Here is a 22164-nt window from a genome sequence, read left to right as displayed (position 1 = left end):
ACAAAATGCAGACAATTCAACAACTTGGATGTTACTAACTCTTCAGATGCCAGATAGTTTCATATGTCAAAACATCTAAAAGACTTTGTGACAAACAATGGAAACCATTCACAAGTAAAAGGAATTCCACTGGACAATGATTCCGTGAGAACACTTTACTGTGTGTTAGGCCTTTTTTTATCATTTTAATATGATGTTTAGAAGTAAATAAAACTTGAAACGGACACACCTGTTACAATTTTGGTTTTCTTGCAGATCCTTGTTTAAAACATTGAAGTGTTTAGCTTCTAAACGCGAATCTAAGTGTTTAGAATTGCGTTTAAACTCTAAACATGTATGTATTTATGTTTAAAACACTTTCCATTACGCGTACTGAAATTCAACATGTTTAAAATTTAAACGCATTAAAAAAAGTGTGACAAGAATGTGCTTAGAAATGTGTCTATCATCTAAACACATTTTTTACAGTGTATCACTTTATTGTAGTCAATTGTGTGTTCATCTGACCCTCCCTCAGTATTTACAGATACATCCTTTGTATGAGAGTCCTTACTTAATGCCTGGGTAATGGCAACGGGACATAAAACCTTAACTGACCTTACCACACTCTTTTTAAATCTGTAAATAAACCCTCCTGCATTTTTGGCATAACATGTCTCCAATGCACACAATTTTCCCTAGGAATGAACTGCATCTACTCTGCATAGAGCAGTATCTCTCCCACTGGAACAACAGTACTATTACCCAGAGATGTTCTTGAAAGACAAACGCAGCAACTTTTGCTCGGCATGATTTTTTTCGTGACACCTGCAGTATCGAGTAACACAAAGTGAATGATTTGTGTCCTCGAACAAAGTGTGCTTACACTGAGGTATAGTTCTGGTTGATTGCGTTTAATTAAAGAGAATTTATGATCTGCATTTCCATAAATGTTTCTATGTCCACAGCAAACATACATTTAAGGAAGAAAATAGAAGTAAAATGCAAAAGCCTGTATAGAAAAAATTAAATTCGTGTTTATACAGGTTAAAAATTTGAAGAAAAAAATGCCAACAGGTCGATTTAAACCAGGACACAAAAAATGTTCATGGTGAGAGTCTGCGGTCTATCTTTCTGAGCTATATTGACTATGAACACATACGTCATAAATACACTGTAAAAACAGTGTTTAGATCCTAAACACAAAACTAAACACATAATTTGTTTCACTTTTTTTTTTTACACGTTTAGCTCTAAACATGTCTCATTTCTAAACACGTAGACTTCATGTGTTTAGTAGCTAAACATGTTTAATCCCTAAACACTTTTAGCTAAACACATAATTTGTTTCACTTTTTTATTTACACGTTTAGCTCTAAACACGTCTCATTTCTAAACAAATTTTAACTTCAGGTGTTAAGTTGCTTAACATGTTTAGTTCTACAACATTGGTTCCAGAACAATTGTTTACATGATAAACTGTTACAAGAAAACTCAATGTATTTGATAAGTTTACTAGAAGTACAGCATATTAATGCACTCGTACGTACATATAGTTAACAAAATTTTTAACTTCAAAGGTACCCATGTCACAAGAAAGGAACAACTATCAATAACATCACTGAACATTTAAACATAGATTTATCATAAGGAATTTCAAATTAAATATACATGTATGCTTAAACATAATCATTTATTATAGTTAATTTCAATATTAATCAGCTCAGCAAGCAGTTTCTCCTCACATCAGTAACAAAAGGTTCATCAAATTTATTAACGTTCAGCAAGTCCTTCACTAGCAACACATACAGTGTATGATTTGTATCCATCCATGACTGTCAGGAGTTAGGAAGTAATCCATTTCCAATGTACAAGAATGATATTCAAAACTACCGAACAGTAGATTTTCAAATTCCAGTTTCCTTTAGAATGTGAGAAATGCTGAATTGTAACAACAAATGCACTTGAACTTGGAGATGACACCAGTTACTCTGATACATGTGTTTTTGCTTTTAAGTTCGATCTGGACCATATCCTGTAAGAAAGAAATTTAAATATTAGTAAAAGTATGCTCCTCACTTAAATTTTACATTTGTTTGATAGACATTATTGTGCAACTTTAAGTGAAACTCATTTAACTATTATATAGTACTATTTACTGATATAAATATTTTTAATGAAATTCGATATAGATATATAGGATCTCCCATGATTTGTAGTTGGATATGATTTTTATCCAACGAGTTGTGTGTTTTTTATCCCCGAGCCTTGGCGAGGGGATAAAAACACACAACGAGTTGGATAAAAGTCATATCCAACTACAAATCATGGGAGATTCTTTTTATCCCATGTTTAATACTTCACAACCAATGTTTTACACTGTTTTATATAGGACTCCACTTTATTTTACTTCATCGCGCTAACGCAAAAACCATTGTGAGGTCACAACTGTGGATTATGAAAAATTTATCCAATGAGTCATATCCACAGGATAAAGGGGTAAACATGGGATAAACTCCTTTCTAGCTTTCATGAATGCAAAATAACCGAAGGAAATCTTGATCTACATTAATGTGTAACTGCATGTTTATATTTACGTTGCTCATTGTGGTCAATTCATGTAAAATAAAAAAGTAAACAGAACTTTATCGTAGTAATAAGATGCCTTTCAAAAGTCCTTCAAAATCTCTTCATGGTTATCACTTTGGTTATCATTCACACCCTTTGATACATCTTCTTTAGCTTACATTGGGATTTTCTTTGTTTCGATAACCGCTCTAATCAACGTTCAAAAATATACGCGTCATTTCCGGGAAGATAACTCTGTATTTCAAAGAAAAGTGTTCAATATCTAAACACTTATATCTACACACGTATTATATCTAAACGCGCTTAGATATAACACATGTTAAAACGTAAGTGTTTAGTTTTTAAACATATATAATATTAAACACGTTTAGGTCTAAACACGTAATGAAAGTGTTTATTTTCTAAACACAGTTTTTACAGTGATATAAACCAGTATGATAGAAATAGGTTTTCGCATTTTGTGTAGGTTTTCTACGAATTTCGACCCTAGGGCATGGGTGCCCCGAAAAAATCTTGTTTTAAATTATTTCTTAGATCAAAATCTATCAAAATTTCATAATTCAATTTAGGGGCAGGCCTGCCCTGAAGGACTTCTATGCCAAAATTCATGCAAAAATTAGTGCTTTAACGGACAAAATACTATTTTGACCAACTTTGGAGGTTAATATCAAAGGTGCAAATAAACAATTTTAGGTTCAAAATGCAAAATTAATTTGAAAAATTTCGACAAATACACGATAGAAAACAACTATAGAACATTGATTTTTTTAAAATGTGACTTTTTTCCGGAAAATTGTTCTCTCCTATAGGTCAAATCTTTTGTTATAGCGAATACATCCTTTTCAACAAATTAATTATATCTTAAGACAGACCTCAGTTTTAAAAACTGTTTGGTGTGTAAGAAACAGACATCTTTGCACAGATGATTACATAAAATCATTACATATCCCCCCACCCCCACCCCACCCCCACCCCCAAAAAAAATCTAGAGGAAGACACAAGATTTCAATAAAATTGCGTAGAAAAAGATTTCTTTGAAATCAAGTTTGCTAGATCAGATCTATAGAATACAAATCAGCATGATGCCTATAATTATGATTAATGTTGTCAAAGTCTCATCTCTAGGGCAAAGTATAAGATCACAACAGGAGTCAATATTTTTACAAAGGATCCGAAAATATCATTAGGCCTAAAAGCTTTTTTTCCTTCTTAAGTTCAAAAGGTTACCAAATTCTCACTCAAGTTTACCTAGGCATGACCAATGCCATAGTTATGACCATAAAGTGAAGTGTATGGAAATAACAGTATTCAAGCTCAAAAGTCTATTAAACAATACAAATTTAGGAGCAGAGCAAACACGGGCCTCTAAAACATCAGAGATGGGATCAGGTGCCATGGGACGAGTGAGCATCCCCTGCCGACCGGTCACATCCGCCGTGTGCTCCTTGTCATGATCGGGAAATAACGGAAAAGTCCGTCGACAAGTGTGTAAATAATGGCCTAACAATTAGTATGAAAAAACGTCAGTCAGCATATGACTTAAGGGTGAATTAATAAAAATGACCAAACACATATTTTTCAACCTGCACTAAAAGTACAGGCAATGGGAACAAATGTCTATGTCTCAGCATATGTCTTTAGATAGTATCTAAATACCTGGCAAATATCTCATTGATATCTTAATTCCCCCCCCCCCCCCAAAAAAAATATATATATATATGCCCAAAAATGATGCTAAAAATGTCAGAAGTGCAACACCTTTTTTGTGACATTTTTAAAATTCAATATTTTTTAAGATCTGTGAAATAAATAATAATGGTTTATGGTGGAAATAAAGACTTTCCTGATAATATTCAAAGTACTGATCTTTAAATGTAGACTGTAGCCATTTTTTGTTTGACCAAGTTGTGGCCTTGGCTGATGTTGAAAAAAAAATGTTATACAGTCAAACCTCGTTATCTCGAACTCGATGGGACCGAGAAAAAAACTTCGAGATATCCGAGGATTTGAAATATCGAGGGTAAAATACTTAAGGAATGAGTAGTTGGAACTTCTAAATCACTTCGACATGTACATGGTATTCGAGATATCAGTGTTCGAGATACCGATGTTCAACTGTACATGTCAGGAGTGCAACAGAAAAAAAATATAGTGTTGCCAAGAAACATCAATTTTTAAAATCTGAAAGACAATTAAGTCAAAAAAGAATTTTCAAAGTGTAAAACAATAACTGATACACAATTTAAAACTTAAAAATATTATATAAATCACAAGCAGCATTAATGAGAGTCAAGTATCTGTGTATACCCGATTATGTCAGGAGTGCAACATTTGATGTTTTGCTCCCCAGCATGAAAAAAAAACTTTTATTATTATTTGATTCTCTGATTTTTATTTTGGAAAATAAAGACACAAAGAACATTTTTACCAAATAGATTTCTCAATTACTGGGTCTGTCTTTGTTTCAGATCTATATTTCTATGGTCAGGAGTACAACACATTTTTTTAAAAGTTTTAAGGACTAATGACCCTCTGCTCCAAATTTCACGAAAAATTTTTAAACTTCCCAACATTGATTTTCATCAAGAGCTATTGCATCAAAATCAAATGAAAAATAGTATGAGGTATGAAGCGCTGCTTATTTTTTCAGAAATGATTTTTATGTCAGATCATAACATGAAGAAATTTTAACACAGAGATTAGGAAGAGTGATAATTTATTAGAATTAGAAATATGCGGTGTATATGAAAATAATATTTAGTGTCATACCTACTAAATTCATATTAGAAATCATAATGAAGCGCTGCTTCCTAAGTTAGAATATCACAATGTTATATGTGGTTGTAAGAAAACAATACATCTGTTAGCAAGAGTTATCTTTCTTATAAATAATACTAATAAAAATTCTACATTTGTTGCTTGATACATTAAACCATTTTTAAAATGATCGTTCAAAAGATAGAACTTATTCAATTTTTAAGGGTTTTAAAACTGGATTTAAATGGTTTTTTTTTTGTCAAACATAATAAAACAATTTGAAAAGTACAGTCAAAGGAAATATAAGTTAAAGTTTCCATCATATGTTAAGTTTGATCGAATTGACTGCTCAAAGGTTTCGATAATTAAACTCTGATAAGTAAACTATGAGTAATACTAGGACATTTTACTTGGAAAGTTATCTATCTTATCAGAGGATCGTTCCCCCTTAAGTTATAGGATAAAAAGATTTCTACTCATGCTAAGAAGTTTTCTTCAATTAATAATGATATATTTGAATAATTTAGTACTAAATTACTGACAGTTTTATTATTAAAATCCTTCTCTTTTTCAATGTTATCAATTCAGATGTGTTATTATCTTTTCTTTGACTTTTTTAAGAATGTGAAAAATAAACACACTGAAAAAATTACTATAAAGTTCAAGTAATTCCATCTTAACAGAACAAGTTCTGCTAAGTTCTGATATAATTTTCGCTTCACAATTCTACTTTAAAGACTCCCATGCTCTTGGTCAGGAGTACAACAAATATGTTAGAAATATTGCTGATCAAATACGAATAAAGAAAATATTGATGAGTAGAATGTTTCTGGTTGACCTAAGTTGCTTACAGTGTTTGTCCTGTGAAGGAAAATATACTATAAAATGTATTTTATCTTCTAAATATATTTTTGGCTAGTTTTTTGACATAAATAAGGAATAATTCAATATATAAAGCCAAGTTTAAATACTTTCATGTTTTAATTATGAAGTAATGGGCTATAAATATTGCACAATTTCGTTACCACTTGATGTTGCCAACATTTTGTATTCTATGGTTTTAATTTTTAACTTTACTGCGGTCAGGAGTGCAACAAAACTTTTTTATAATCATCAATGATCTTCATCTATCTTTACTAAAAATATATTGAAAAAAAGTTCGATACTATTTGATGTTCAAAACATCACGTCTATCTACTAATTACAGACATTTTACAGTCAATTCAGAGAATCATAAGTTTTCATCACTGAACACATATCTTTAAATACAATGTATTTATATTACATATTGCAAATAATCTTGTTTTGAAGTCTTGAAAATATGAAAAACTTACTGTAAATGATAAAAAAAATATCAAAAAGACAAGCTGATTTACAAATTAAGAATGGGCTGTTGTGTGTTAAAATTTTTAAAACAATGTTTGATAAAATACATATCAGATGTCAGGAGTGAAACACAATAATGTAACATAGGGTCACTTCAACATCTAGGATTTTTTGTAAGAAAACTTATATGTCAAAATTCTCTTTTGGCTTAAATTTAAAGAACTCGGCTTGGCCAAAATCAGGTGCCCATGTTGGTTGCAGATTAACAAAAAAATGAAGTCAAACGAAATGTGTTACAAATATGTTCCATGTAACACTACATCCTTTTGGCAGATTGTCTGAAATTTCTGTCCATTTCTGTCAAGCGGTTAAGAAGATTTCACTTTTAATATAGCAGAGACCCAAGTGGGCTACGGACTATACATATTCAGGCATAACATTTATCTTTATCATATTCAACTAAACAAAAAAAGTATAATTCAAATACAAACTCTTCACAAAATATTGTCTGAGCAAGAAAAGTCACATAACTCATCTCCATTAAAATGTTACAGTATATAAAGGACATGGGTAAATTTGTTAATCTTTGGGAGTTTTTCTACTCTTATTATTTGGACATTTGAAGTAAAAATACATTAAAGTACTTTCAATTTTTCTTAAGATATTGTATGTGGGGATGAAAATTACAAACTTATTTGGTAATATTCAGAGAAATACTGTGTCAAACATTTTTTGATTGACTATTTTGAGACCTCGGGCTACGGACTATACATATAGTATTTTTCATTTATTGAGAGGCCATAGAGAAATACCTGTTTGTATCACTAAATATTTGTTAAAATTGTCATCATGGAGTTCACACGTGTTTAATAAATCCTTTCATTTGGATATTAAATCAATTTATACAAAAATCCCGTGAAATTTAACAAAATAAAACGAAAAACTTCAAATAGATTCACAATACGAGTAGAATATAAATTGTCAGAACAAAATAATACAAGTCAGAATTACATGTATTTGGTGTTTTGATAACAAAATATAGTTCAAGACCATCTGGAGATCAAGAATGGGCTTTAATTTAGCATCTGTGATGGCTGGATTTCATGTGAGCACTGGGGCTACGGACTATACCGTTAAACATCTCTATTGTGGACAATCAACTGAAAGAAAATATAATTGTATAATTAAATTTTGGGCAATTTTTTTTTATTATTTGGCATTCTATAAAAGTTCAAGCTACTGAGTTTGAGTATTCAAAATACCATATTTAAAAATCAAGTGTCTAATGTACTGTGTACTTTCAATGCCAAATGAAATTCCAGTTCAACTAATTAATGCATTATTGGTGTTCAAACTATAATGAATAAAAGCAAAAGGAGCTGTATTTAAATCAAGGCATGATTTTTTTTTTTTTTGGGGGGGGGGGGGTTGGGGGGTTACAGACAATATAACTTCATATTTTTTTTATTTTAATGTAATACATGGAGCTCAAGGTGGTCATTCAAAAGGTGTATCGGTATATAATTTCTCATGATCATATGGTGTAATTCATAAGAAAGTTACAAAACATGATTGATCATTTGAAGTAAAAACATGATTAGTACAATATTTATCCATCAAGAATCAATGCTTTTTTTTTTAAATTAACAGTTCAGTGACAAGTAGATTGGGTGGCACAGTTATAAGAGTGAAGGTCTCACTTTGTACTAAATTGCAAAGTAAGGAGTTGATCATTATGTTTTGGGATCAAATCCCACTATGGAATGTTAAGACTGGTTGATGAGAAGTAATAAGCCATTGAAGCCCAATTTTGCAGTAGATGCAGGCAGGAAAAAAAATCTTGCTAATACAGAAGTACGGTTATATGGTCTGTAAATTTGCTAAATTTATTTGTAGAGTCCGTAGCCCTTTTGTAAGTAGGATTTTTGTGGTTCAATATCCTTTTAAAAATATTACAATGCAAATTATTCTAAATGGAATAATAGTATGTATCACAAGAAGGAAAACTTTATCATGTATATTTAGAAATATGTTGTGACCACAAACATAGCAGGACAGACTACAGAAGCAAGCCTATAGTTTAAAAATGTTTATTTTCAGACATTTTATCTTTAATTACAGTGGTATTTGTATTTAAAAACATTCTACATTCTTTTGTTGAACACAAACTATAATGAAATATGGGGCTACGGACTATACAAAAACTTTGACCAGTATGGGAAAAAAATTACAAAATGTGTACGCATTTTACCATATAACCACTATATTTTTCTCATAGTACTTTTTTTCTTCAGTAAAATAAAAAAGAATTAAACACATTATATTTGCTCTTTTTTGCTAAAAATTATGCATTTATTCCAACATTGATAAATCTTAAATTATATAACAAAGGTATATCTGCACACATTTATTCATTATTTCCACAATTTTTATCCTTTTTCTTTTCTGTAAAAAATAAACTAAACCAGAGTGATTTCTCTGTAATTAAGTATATTTATTTTTAAATGTTTCATTCAAAATAATTTTAATTAACCATTTTTTAAAATGTAAAAAATCAAGTGCAACAGCATAACGCTTCAAAAATTATGAATCTTTGACTTTATTCTGTTGTTTTTTCAAAGACGCAGATACTATATATAAGATATTATATACCAATGGAAAGCTCTCATTCTGCTCTTTGCAATGCAACAAAAGACATTTAGATTAGATGTAACTATAAAGAGTTACATCTATATAACATCATTTAGTTGGAAATGGGCACCTGATCTTGGCCAAGCCGAACTGACTTAAATGGACCAAAAAAAATGATTTGGGGGTGGGGGGTTATTGTTGCATATTTCTTTCATATTACAACTTTTCAAAACAGAATTGAAAAAATAATGTAAAATAACAATCAAAAAGCCAAATTTTTTCCACATATACAAGAGAAGAAACTCAATCAAGGTTTAGATTTAATCATTTATATCCCTGATACCATTTTGAAGCATGAAAGCTATAATTACTTTTTGTTATGTATTTTAGAAAGTCTTTTAGGATATAGTGATATTTTCTTTTTTCAAATAAAGTTTTACTAATAAAAATCATGCAACTTTTTTTATCCAATTGTCTATTCTATTACAACTTCAGGAATTTTAACTAGAATGCATGTACAATATGATGATAAGAGTGAAAAATATGCTATGGGTAGTTGAATTTTTTCAAAAAATTTCAATTTGGTGGTCATTTTTTTTTTTTAATTCACCCTTAATGATAAATTGTATTTGCTGACAAGGTCATTGTATCGACCATAGAACTTACGAATGACAACTTTAAACGAGACTGCTGATATTCTTGTTTCATCAACTTGTTTGTCAATAACTCACCTCGTTTTAGAAATTGTTCATACGTAGAGCATGCTCTTGCGTATCGAGTCAACTGAGAGATAAAAACCCCGTATGCCGGTGATGAAGGTATATTGCTGCATAAGTAAGGGAAGTTGACAACTGAAAAGTTAAAGTCATCATGTTTATCATAAAGCTTGGTTGTTAGAATGCCATTAACGTCTTTTTCTAGCCAAATAAGATGCGTCAGACTCTGTGGTATCTTTTATTTCAAGCTCACCGGGCTATATCGTATCTTCATAAGAATGGAAATAACCATTGTTAATTGACAATACGTCGTCGATATATCTAAATGTCGAGGTCGTCGATATATCTAAATGTCGAGTTGAAGGCCACAGCAAGTGTTTTCTTCTTTTCACGTTTAAGATTATGAACAAATTCTGCCTCATATGAATACAAAAATAGGTCTGCTAATAACGAGGCACAATTGGTATACCCATGAGAATTCCAATAAATTGTTGGAAGACCTGGTCTCCAAAAACTACATAGATATTGTCAATCAGAAACTCAAGCATCTTTTTAATATCAACTTCAGAGTATACTTACAATTGTGTGTACAATCAGAATTTTTTTTTTGACAAAATAATTTTGCAAATGACCAATGACAAGGTAAGTATACATGTATTTACAAGTTCCATTTTTTAATTGAAAAAGCAGCTGTCAATGATATCAAAAAGCCTGGACTTTAATTTATCGTGGGGAATGGTTGAATATTATTAAGTTGAAAAGTCGTAGTATATATTTATGTTGTTGATTTTGGTGAAATTTTGTGATTTTAAATTTTCCAAAAGTTCCTTAGAATTTTTAAGTATCCACATCTGATTTACATCACTTCTCGAATATATTGTTGCACAGTACTCCTGAAGTTTCTCCTTCTTTACTGTTAATATTTCAGTGAGGAGTAAAGAAAGAGGCTTGGTAGAACATTAGGATTTTTAGGAAGTTTCGAAATCCAATATAGATATGGTAATTCAAATTCATGTTGGTTGTTGGGAAATACATTATTTATGCTAATCTTTCTTAATTCTCAGAGAGATGATAGCGACAGAGGTAAAGTAATTGATTAAACATTTTCTCAGAAGACTAAATAAGAATATTTCAATCAGAATTTTTTCTGTGTGTAGAGTAGTAAAGGGGTGTAGAGGTGTCCTTGTACGAACAAAAGAATCAAAACAGAAGAAATAAGAAAATCCTTTGAGGTTTAAACTAATAATTTTGAAAAGTGTTTCGGGGGGGGGGGGGGGATAGTGATCATACCAAAAAGTCTAGTTAAACAATACAAATTATGAGCCAACAGGATCTCTGAGAACAGAGGTGGGATCAGGTACCATGGACGAGTAAGTTCGACCTACCCTACATATATTGGATTCCTAAACGTCATACAAAATCTTTACAAGCAAAAATACATTGCCGGGTCCAGCAGCTGTTATATCAAGTCCTTATCTTTACCCTTTATAAAAATTTTAACTGTTGTAAATGAGAAATCTCATCAGATTTGAGAAGTGGTGTAAATCAAATGGGAATTCTCAAAAACCGTAAGAACTTTTAGAAAATTCAAAATCGCAGAATTTTGCAAATCAGTAACATCACAACGTATGACTTTTCTACACTTTATACAACCATTCCTCACTATAAATTAACAACTACGCTTTTTGATATAATAGACAACTGCTTCTTCAATAAAAATGGAACTTTGAAATTTTCATATCTTGTCATTGGTCATCTACAAAATTACTTTGTAAACATAGGTAATCAGAGATTACAGAGCTCACCTCAACGAATGTTATCTTTAAGTAAGGCAAAGTCCCAAACCAATAATCTAGTAGTGTGCATCCCTAGATGTAACATTTATGCAATTTTGGTCCGATAGGGCTTGCAGTTACTTGGGAATGGACTTACCTAAAAACTTTAAACTAGTCACTCATCCAGAAAATTTAAGTCATATCCAGAATCCGAAGCAAGTTTGAAAGTGTTCATCCCATGATGCATCATCCATGAAAGTTTGGTTCAGATAACCCTCAAGTTTACTTTAATCTGGTCACTCATCTAGAAAAAGTAGGTCAGACACAGCATCCGATACATGCCTGATAGTGTGCATCTTTAGATGTATCATCCAAGTTTGGTCAACATCTGGCTTAAAGTTACTTGGAAATGAGACCTGATCCAAAAACTTTAATCTGGTCACTCATCCGGAAAATGTAGGTCAGATCCAGCATCCTAAGCAAGTCCAGTAGTGCCCATCCTTAGATGTATCATCCATGCATGTTTGGTCAATATAGGGATTATAGTTACTTGGAAATGAGACCTGCTCTAAAAACTTTAACCTGGTCACTCATCCGGAAAATGTAGGTCAGATCCAGCATCAGAAGCAAGTCCAGTAGCATGCATCCTTAGATGTATCATCCATGCAAGTTTGGTCAATATAGGGATTATAGTTACTTGGAAACAAGACCTGCTCTAAAAACTTTAACCTGTTCACTCGTCCGGAAAATGTAGGTCAGATCCAGCATCCGAAGGAAATCCAGTAGCATGCATCCTTAGATGTATCATCCATGCAATTTTGGTCAATATAGGGATTATAGTTACTTGGAAACGAGACCTGCTCCAAAAACTTTAACCTGCTCCAAAAACATTAACCTGGTCATTCTTCACCTGAAATTGCAGCATCTGAAACCTTGACTGGTACAATGAAACATACTACAAGCATCCTCCATGCATCTCTGATTAATAAAAGGCATAGAAGTACTTAAAAAGAAATCTGCACCAAAAAACTTTAACCTGGGACGCCGACGGTATTACATATGCTCCCCCGACTTCGTTGAGGTGAGATGAAAAACCACTCTGATTCTACACACCAGTACTCTGAAGTTAATATTAAAGGATGCTGGAGTTCCTCATTCACAACATCTATCTTTGTAGACCATGCCTTCCAACAAAACATCCATCTTTGGAGACCAGATCTTCCAACAAACTGTTGGAATTATGATCGGCAATAATTGTGCTCCTTTACTAGCTAAGTCATAGTTTCTATTCAAACCATCCTGGTGCCGTGACCAGGATGTCTGAATAAAAACCATGACTTCGCTAGGTTCAGGTTTGATAGTGTAGGAAGAGCTACATCAACCCCTAAGAGTTCTACTTCCAGTTACAAACTAACATTGTACATAATGTTTTTCCCCTAAGACTTACATAAGATGTTTGTCTTCGTAAAAAAAAAATTAAATATACAAGAGACCTTTATTTATGAATACATCATAATACAAACAGAATACATCATTTGATTTGCTTCAAAAGCATTCATAAGTCAATTCATTTATAAAAGTGGTTGTTTTATTGATTACATCACTGTTTATTGCTATAGTAGCACAGAAACATACCGAGATACCTGTACAAATATTACATCTATGAAACGTGACAAATTATGATGATATTCTTCTAAGGTAAAAAGATGAAAAAGAAATATACAAAAGCTAGACCTAAATCATCAAAATCAGTACTTGATTCCATTTTAATTTACAAACTATACATGAAAATATTCATTGTGTAGTTACCTTCTATAAACAATACTTGTACAACCATCTAATCCAGTAACTTTATTTAAACATTTCATTTTTGTAAACTATTTTCTATGCTGCTGATTAAGTCATGGGTGGTACAATGGTACCAATAACGTGCATTAAAATTTTACAAAAATTGGAAATGGAAAAGCACCTGTCTTTAGGGTGAAAAAGGAGGAGCCTGCATAGACAGATGCAAGGCAGAGGAAAATACTATCTCCCTGATATAGTAATGAGGATTTAATCTTCATCTTCTTCAGATTCTGGAAGAAAAATAAAGGGGATTCACTTAATTAAATATTTTTTCAAGTTTTAAGATGGGAAGTCACAATTGACTGAATAGAATTTATCTGAGCATTAAATAGATCCTTCACACTTAACATTTCTTAGAACATGGAATAGTATGAAAATGGCTTTTATTCACAAACCTTCAGAGGCATTTTCCAGCCACTCAACAAATTTCTTCATTTGCTCCAAAAACACACTCTTTCCTTTGGCTGAGTGTCCATCCTTGTACCATTTTAATATTACTTCTTCTCTTAGAACCTCAGCTGATTATAAACAGTACCATTATTTCAATTGAGTATACATCTTGGGCATTTCATATAGCTTTCTTGTGTCTAAGGTCTATCTTAAAACTAAATTTGTTCTACTTCGCACTACTATCAATTCAGATATTAAATAAAAACATGTTTAAACAAAAGTTGAAGTAGCTAATTTATAAATTTAGCAATAAAGAGAGAATTATTGTGTGAGCAATGACCAGTCTAAACATTTTATCATACTGTAAACCAACTTTTTATTAGCGTGCTAGAAATATCTGCGAGTTTCACGACCTGCTTTAATGCGAATATTAATTATATTTGTAAAGAATGTTTCCTCAGTCATGAAAATTAATCGTCATGGATTGATTTCAAACTGACAAATCGTGAATAAAAAATGACGGGAATAATAGTTGGTTTACAATATCTTAGAGTTTTGTGAAATGTTATTTGTAATGATTGTTGCATGTGCAAGTTAATTCATGAAACAATCCAAGATTTTTAAAATAACTTATGACAGATCTTATGATAGTTTTGAGGAACTGGGCTCTTGTCATCAAATGCAATAAAAGACTTGCACATTTTGAAAACTTACCAAGCAAACTTTTACATTACTAAGTTCACAGGATTTTGGTGCTTTATAATGCTCAAAGGGACCACATTTCTCTTCATTAATATTAATTGTTTGAATACTTGACCCAAATTTTTGAAAAAAAAAATCTTACTTTTGTACAACATGAAGACGATCTTCTGAAATGACTTCATGAAGTTCATGTTGTCATAGCAATACTCCTGTATTTTGACCAGAAGGGAGAGTTCAGCTTTGCCAGATTTAGCCACAGCTGCCAGAAGTGGACAATATGTCTTCAGATGTTTTATGGCTTGCTCTGCAACCAACTCATCCTTCTTGTTCCACTCCACTGAGGCCATAATGGTGCTCCAAACCTGTCAACAATGCAATATCCAGTGTATATGAATCTTAAATTAGTAAAAGAAAGATGATGAAATACATCTTTCTGAGATTATTATTTAAAATATCATAATCTTGCTAGAATTCTGCAGAAGTAAAATATACTTTTAACAAATTACAATGATTGCTATGGATAACTTACCAATATGGTCACTTCTTGTTCTTTAAGATTATGTTTCTGCATATGTTCCGTCACATAGGCAACCATCTAAAATGAAAGATTGCATAATGATCAGCAAAGAAGTTGTTATCTCTGATGTTCTTTCATTATCAAACTGAAAATAACATGAATTAAACTGATTGAAACATGATGTGACTGAATGATTATATCTCTCACCATCCCTTTATATTTACTGAATTAGAAAACCCAGACAATTACCTCTTTTGGGGGCTCATCATCCTTGATCATTTCGCTTAAATGCTTCTTTAGCTCAACCTTATCTTGAAAATTTCTTTGCGCTTCCTGTTCAGTAGAGCAACAATATCATGACAAGAAAATTTTTCAATATTAAAGCTCAAGTACAAAATTAAAAAATAAAAATTACAAACTTGATAAGAGCAGAGTCCTACCTGAAAATCTGCAATGGGATCCAATCCAACTTTCTTAAAATGAGCCACAAAGGTATCCTGATCTCTCTTATTGGAAGGAAATAATTCCTGTAAAAAAATTGTAATCCTTACCTAGGTTGTTATGAAAATTGATTGCTGGAAAACTTAACATAAAATTTTTTGATGCATTTTCATTTTTCACATTTTTTTTTCCAATGAAAAAAAGGTGAATGAATACAAGGTCTTGATCAAAATTTAATTCAAAATAAGATATTCCTAATATGTCGATTATCTAAAGCATTTGAATTGTTACAGTTAACACCAACCAATAGCTTGTTCTCCAGCTGAGCTTTCTTAAAAGCTGTAGTTATACTGTTCATGTCCTTCTCTGCAAGCCAGGTTTTGAACATCATGACAGCAAAATCCAGTGATATTCCTGTAGATACACCATAGTAACAAAATATTTACAATCCATGAAAAGATGTGAACATTATAGTATGCATATCTATAAATCCTGTACATTAATTTCTTGAATTGTTACAGCTTGGGTCTTTATAAACTAGAACTGTCCAAAAGGGACAAATACCCTCCGCTGGGTTTTTCAGAGGTGCCAAATCACTAATATCTTATGGATCTAAGAGGTGTTCACAATTTTCTTATAAACATTTAGAGTGAAAAAATAATTGCTCATTATATTTTTTTTAATGAATGAAACCAAAAAGGAACAACCTACTAAAACATCAATACCAATACATTGTAATGACATTGTTTTTTTAATACATTGAAAAAATAAATTGCAATTATCTGTCATCTTTTTGAGACATGACACTCTGCAAACTGATTGTTGAAAAAAAAAATTCAATGAATAACAAAATCAAATTAATCTTGATAACTTTATATCAAATTCATTTTAAGAATAAAAGGCTGGTCATCCAGTAACTATGTGCTATGACAGACAATAAATTACAATTAAGAGAATTAAAGAATCTTTAAATTCCCAAGAGATATAGATAACACCTGCTTGATCAGATATGCTCTAACAGCTTCCCACTCTGAACTTATTATTAATCTTTAACTGGATGCATGTCCACTCTTTACTCCCAAGGGACAAATGGATTTACACTATCTGCTGTGTAATGTAAAAATTGTTTTTTAATACTTGGTGATTTTTTTTTTGTTTTAATGAATAGTTTTAAGCTGTAGTTCACATTTTTGTACAGATGTTCTAGATTCTATGTCTCAAACCTTAGAAATAAACCCAAAATGACTAAGTCAATAAAAATGAAAAAAAAAAAACCCTGTAAAATGCAGAAAAACTATCAAATAATGTTGAAAATACCAGGTGCACATCTTCATATGGTAAATAATGAGTGTACAAATTTTCATACAATTCTATGAAATAGTCTTTGAGAAAAGGTCAGGACAAAATCACTTAATAAAAATGAAAAAAACACCTTTAAAATGCAGAAAAATTATTCAATCATGATGAAAATACCAGGTGCAAACCTTCATATGGTGAATAATAAGTGTACAAATTTTCAGACAAATCTATACAATAGTTTCTGAGAAACACTCTGGACAAAATCTCGTCTACAGACAGATGGACAGACAGACGGACATGATGATTCCAATATACCCCCCCTAAACTTTGTTTGCGGGGGGAGGGGGGGTATAATTAATAAACAAATTCATGATTTATACCATTTATCTCAAGGGAGAATGTCCTCTGCTAACTAAAATGGATATTTTCTACTATTATGATAAGAACTGGAGACTTGAATTTGTTTTATTTCACTAAAGCCCTCAGTATGGGGTATGTTAGTACAATGCTCATATATTGCAACAATTTATCAGTTATCTCTTCTGGCATTCTTTTTTCCCCATTGTTATGACTAATATTGATTGATTGTATGATGTTTTACATCCCTTTCGAAAATTTTGCACTCATATATAGATGTCCCCATACATCTGTGAAGAGCTTCAAAGTTAGACCTATACTCAGCACTCAGGGCCAATGACCATGAGGGTTCTTTATCATGCCAATATCTACCAAGACACTTATCACTTAAGGTCTTATCCAAAAAAAAGTGACTTTTACTTTTAATGTTGGATACTTGGCAAAGAACAGTCACTACCTATGTTTATGTCTTAGATTGACACCACAAGAATTGAATAAAGGTCTCCAGATCACAAAGCGAATACGCTACCACTGGGCTACCATGACGGTATATGACTGAATGAGAATCAAACCAGGGCCTCCCAATCACAAAGCAAATGCCCCACTACTAGGCTTCCATGACCGGAATATGACCAATAATGTAAAATATAATAACCTAATTTCAGTATTTAGAACACTGGAATCTCTCATAGTCAAAAGAGTAAAATGTCTTACCATCTTTAACCAGATGTTCTTCAAACAAGCTAGAGAGAACTTTGGCAGAACAAAAGGAGTTTGCCAAAAATATCCCTGTGATGATGGCCAGTTTACGTTTTTCATCATCATTGAATCCTTTCATAAAATACAAGATCTGAAAACAATAAATAAATTTCACGTGTTAAAACAATGTGAACCATCTTAAACTCTGTGAAAAAATTCATACAAGGCCAAAGTACATTCTGACATATGATCGTAAATTTTTTTTCTTTCTTTCCATGATTATATTCTCCTTAAATTAAATAATACTGCTATAAACCCAATTCAGTTCTTAATAAATTTTACCTTCTTCAGTGCATCCTCAAAGGATCTCTCCAGGTACTTGTATCTCCTCAGAAGTTTGTTAAATACCTACATAAGTAAATCAGGCTGTTATGAACTCTTACACACACTAGTAAAAATGATCAAATGTTCTTGATTTGTGACACAGTGTTGCATTCAATGACCTCAACTTTTATGGGATGTTAAAGTTTGAGCAATATAAAATTACCTCATAAAAGTCTTTCAATTTGCTATCATCAGTCTTGAACACACAGACCTCTGTTCTATAAAGTTTTTCAGTGTCGGTGGGATCTTCAACAATTGATCCACCCGGGGCTAAAAATCAATCAATAATGATAAATACAGTATATTAATGTATCCACTTTTGATCACTTAGACTTCCTTTCATGTGTTGCATTTTAAATTTGTAATTATTTTTTAAGCAAAACTTTTATATGTATTTCAAAATTAATTACATTACAGATTTTTTCTAGCTTGTTGTTGAGTATATTATTACATCATATCAAACAAGTTGTAATTAACATATGAAAAACTAAGAATCAGCTATCCCATTCTTTATCATAAATTAGCTTCCATATTTAGTGTTACTTATATACATGTATTAGATTCTAATTAATCTTCAAATTTTAATTTATTTTTAAAATCTTTTTTCCCCCATATACCATATATCTAGAAAATTTCTCAAATGAGAAATTAAACTTTGAAAATGGGAAAGAGGGGGGGGGGGGGGGTCTTAACAGATCATCCTATATGATAATGTATCTGTAAGAGTTGGTTTATGCATAACACACTGAAGTGATTTGAGCATATCTAAATGTACTTCATGAAGATGCTTTACTGCTGATTTGACCAATTATAGCCTGAAAATCTTAAGAAGGAGCATTTTATTCATTCTGATTTGACCAATCAAATCTTTACTACATAAAGATGCTTGTATATTAATATAACTAATTGTGATCTTGGTGATCTTGAGAAATTAAAAAAAAAATCCTGCATACTCCCAAGTAAAATATTAGTCCCTTTAACTGACCCACTTAGCAGACAAGGACATGATTTGGAAAAAAAAACTTGATTTCTTGTAACTCAAGAATGCTTTGTGGCAAGTTTGAATTTGCGCTAGTGGTTCCTAAGAAGTCGACAATATAAAAAGTTAACTACTACACATGAGATGATGCACCCAAAAAATTTGATCAGAAAAGCTTTCAGCTAAAGTAAATTAACAAAAATCACCCAGCCAAATTTCATTATCTATAATCACCTAGCTGTCCTCCAGCAAATAAGATGTCAAATAACACATCTGCGTATCGACGAAAGTCGAGCTTCCCTCCCTGCAAATCCAGAAATTTGGCAACCTTTGAAAAAAAAAACAAGAAAGTTAACTGTATAAATCACATAAAAAAAATTACATTTTACTACACTTCCTATTGATTTTGAATGATGCTGCCAAAAATATTTCTAACCATCACTTTCTTCTTTATCTAGATGATTTTTACAAAGCCTGATGTAGATACCTAATCTTGACTTAACTCAGAATTATTTTCTTACATATATTTACCTGATCTAAATCATTCCCTGTATCAGTCAGTCCTTGAATAATTGCATCACGGAAAGACGAAGGATCGTATTTCTCCTTTTCATCTGCAAATGTGACAATTCAAAATCTACATAATTCTTTCTAATGACCATTTTTTGGTTCTTTTAAATGTGTTCACCATAGTATACTAAAGCATACTTTAAATCAAATCCCATTTACTCAAAAGCAACAGAAGTTCACATTCTGTGGTCCTAATATGGGCCATGTAAATACAGAAGTGTTCTGAAATTATATGGTTTGTTTGAAACTTTCTAGTTGCTAAAGCAGTTACTTGAAAAGTTAAAAAGAAATTATCAATCTTTCTGCCACAAAACCGACTTGAGCATGTTGAGAACTTGAACTTGGAACTTGAAACTTGCCACAAAACTGACAAATGTAGCACTTTTATTTAATATGCCTTTGTTTGTGACATCATTCTTTTGTCAGCAAATCAATGGAAACATTACATATTTTCTCAGATTCTGTTTGAGTTTTTGAAGAAGTCTGGAATCTCCCTAGATATGGGGGGTTGTCAACATTTTTTATTTAAGTTATTTTAAGGTCATGAAAATGCATCGAAAAAAATAAAATTATGCACAACAAAACAGTGGATCTACTTATTGAGAGGTGTACATTCTATTATTAATAACTGTGAACAGCTGCAAGGTTTAAAATTTACTCATGTCTGTAAGTTCAAGACTGGTAAAAAAGTGTTGGACTTGTAAACTTTATATAGCACTAATTGATGTTGACTAGTTAAATTTTGGATTTTAATACCGAATTAATTCGGATTTTAAATTAATATATCTTTTTCCTTTTCCATTTAAATATTTAAACTTAAGATTTGACCTCCCAACATGTTTAAGGTTGAAAACCAAACAATAGACCGAAATTACTTCTTCATTCAGAAAAAGATAGGAGATATGACCAAACACAAGAACCAACTAATTGGAAAGTCATTCTTCATTAATTTAAATATGTTGAAGATGCCTGAATTATCAATTTCATATGAAAGCGGGCAGACTTGTGAAAACTGAAATCCACTGGTCCATATGGACCGGTGCTAAAGAAGTTAATATCGAACCCTGAGCATGATTGTGGTGCCTAAAGGTTTCACTGCCAGACATATAATATTCATAGATTATCTTCAGTTTTGAAGAGACTATCTAAATAATAAATGAAACTTCTACTCTGGGTTCACTATCCTACAATGAGGATTTTGTAAAATAAACATTGAAAAGTCTCAAAACTAAACAAAACAATAGATTCTGTACACTACTAGACTATCATGTAAACATGTGGATTTCACTCCTTTCAATGAAGACATTACTGTGTGTGTGTGTGTGTTTTATTTTTTTGAAAAAAAAAAATTACTTACCCCTTTTTCGAGTTTTCAGACGGTGGCCTGATAGAGAGGGTTTTTCTACCTTCTGACTCATAAAAAATCTGGAAATATTGTAGCATTGGTAACAGTGTAAATTTTTAATGTCTAACATTTGCAATAATTCATTTTATATGTAATAAAATGAACACGATTCCAGAAGAAAGGAGAGTTAAAAAACAAAAAACGAAAAAAATTTCACCATTCCTGAAGAAGCCATTGTTTTTTTTTTATGTCAGTCTTACACGTGATTATTAACTCACTGAAATTCTATGGAATGTAAAAAGATTAAGTGTGGAAATATTAATACCTTAAAAATTTGAGATATTATATTTAATCTTTTAGAAAATACATTTTGAAAAGAACATGATTTACAAACCTTAGAGCTTCCTTTTTGCCCGTTTGCCTCAGAAAAAGAATGATCCAAAAATAGAAAAGAAATGCTCTCGCACCGAAATCCCGTCAGATGTTATTTTGCGAGATTTGGTATTTTAAATTAGATAGTTTGATCTACATATATTTCGTAATTTAAAAATTAGTTACTTTTCGCGCGTCTTACAACAAATCTAATAGTCATTGAACAATTAATAGCTTTCCTAAAAGCTTCTCTAGTGTGAATAAAGTAATTCTATGCTAAAGGGACGACCATTTGATTAAAAGGGGGAGGGGTAGGAGGGGGAGAGAGGACTTTCAAACTTTTTCGAGTCAGATATTTATTTTCATGCAGATGATGAAGGACAGATTATTTATTTTTTTCTTCGGTTGAAAAAATTTGACATACAAAATAATAATAATTAAAAAGAATGAAAATGCTCAACTCCAAAACTTAATATCGTGAAGGTATG

The 22164-nt window shown here is 31.5% G+C and overlaps 1 protein-coding gene across 1 annotated transcript; it reads right to left on the bottom strand.

The window, feature by feature from the left end:
- Positions 1 to 13254: 13254 nt before the first annotated feature.
- Positions 13255 to 21804, bottom strand: LOC133189128 (eIF5-mimic protein 2-like). The gene is made up of 14 exons (XM_061324546.1): positions 21699 to 21804; positions 21317 to 21384; positions 19921 to 20003; positions 19624 to 19717; positions 18574 to 18680; positions 18369 to 18434; positions 18042 to 18177; positions 15976 to 16085; positions 15671 to 15757; positions 15480 to 15563; positions 15243 to 15308; positions 14856 to 15075; positions 14017 to 14139; positions 13255 to 13851 (listed from the first exon to the last, which is right to left on the bottom strand). The coding sequence occupies exons 2-14, from the start codon at positions 21375 to 21377 to the stop codon at positions 13829 to 13831; spliced, it is 1260 nt and encodes a 419-aa protein (XP_061180530.1). The 5' UTR covers positions 21378 to 21384; positions 21699 to 21804; the 3' UTR covers positions 13255 to 13828.
- Between the last annotated feature and the right edge of the window lie 360 nt (positions 21805 to 22164).

This window comes from Saccostrea echinata, unplaced genomic scaffold (genome assembly GCF_033153115.1).
Source record: "Saccostrea echinata isolate AGI-Se365-2 ecotype Australia unplaced genomic scaffold, CSIRO_AGI_Sech_v1 ptg000001l, whole genome shotgun sequence".
NCBI classification, from domain to species: Eukaryota; Metazoa; Mollusca; class Bivalvia; order Ostreida; family Ostreidae; genus Saccostrea; species Saccostrea echinata.
The sequence above is the reverse complement of the archived record's forward strand: the minus strand, read 5'-3'. Positions and strand labels throughout refer to the sequence as shown.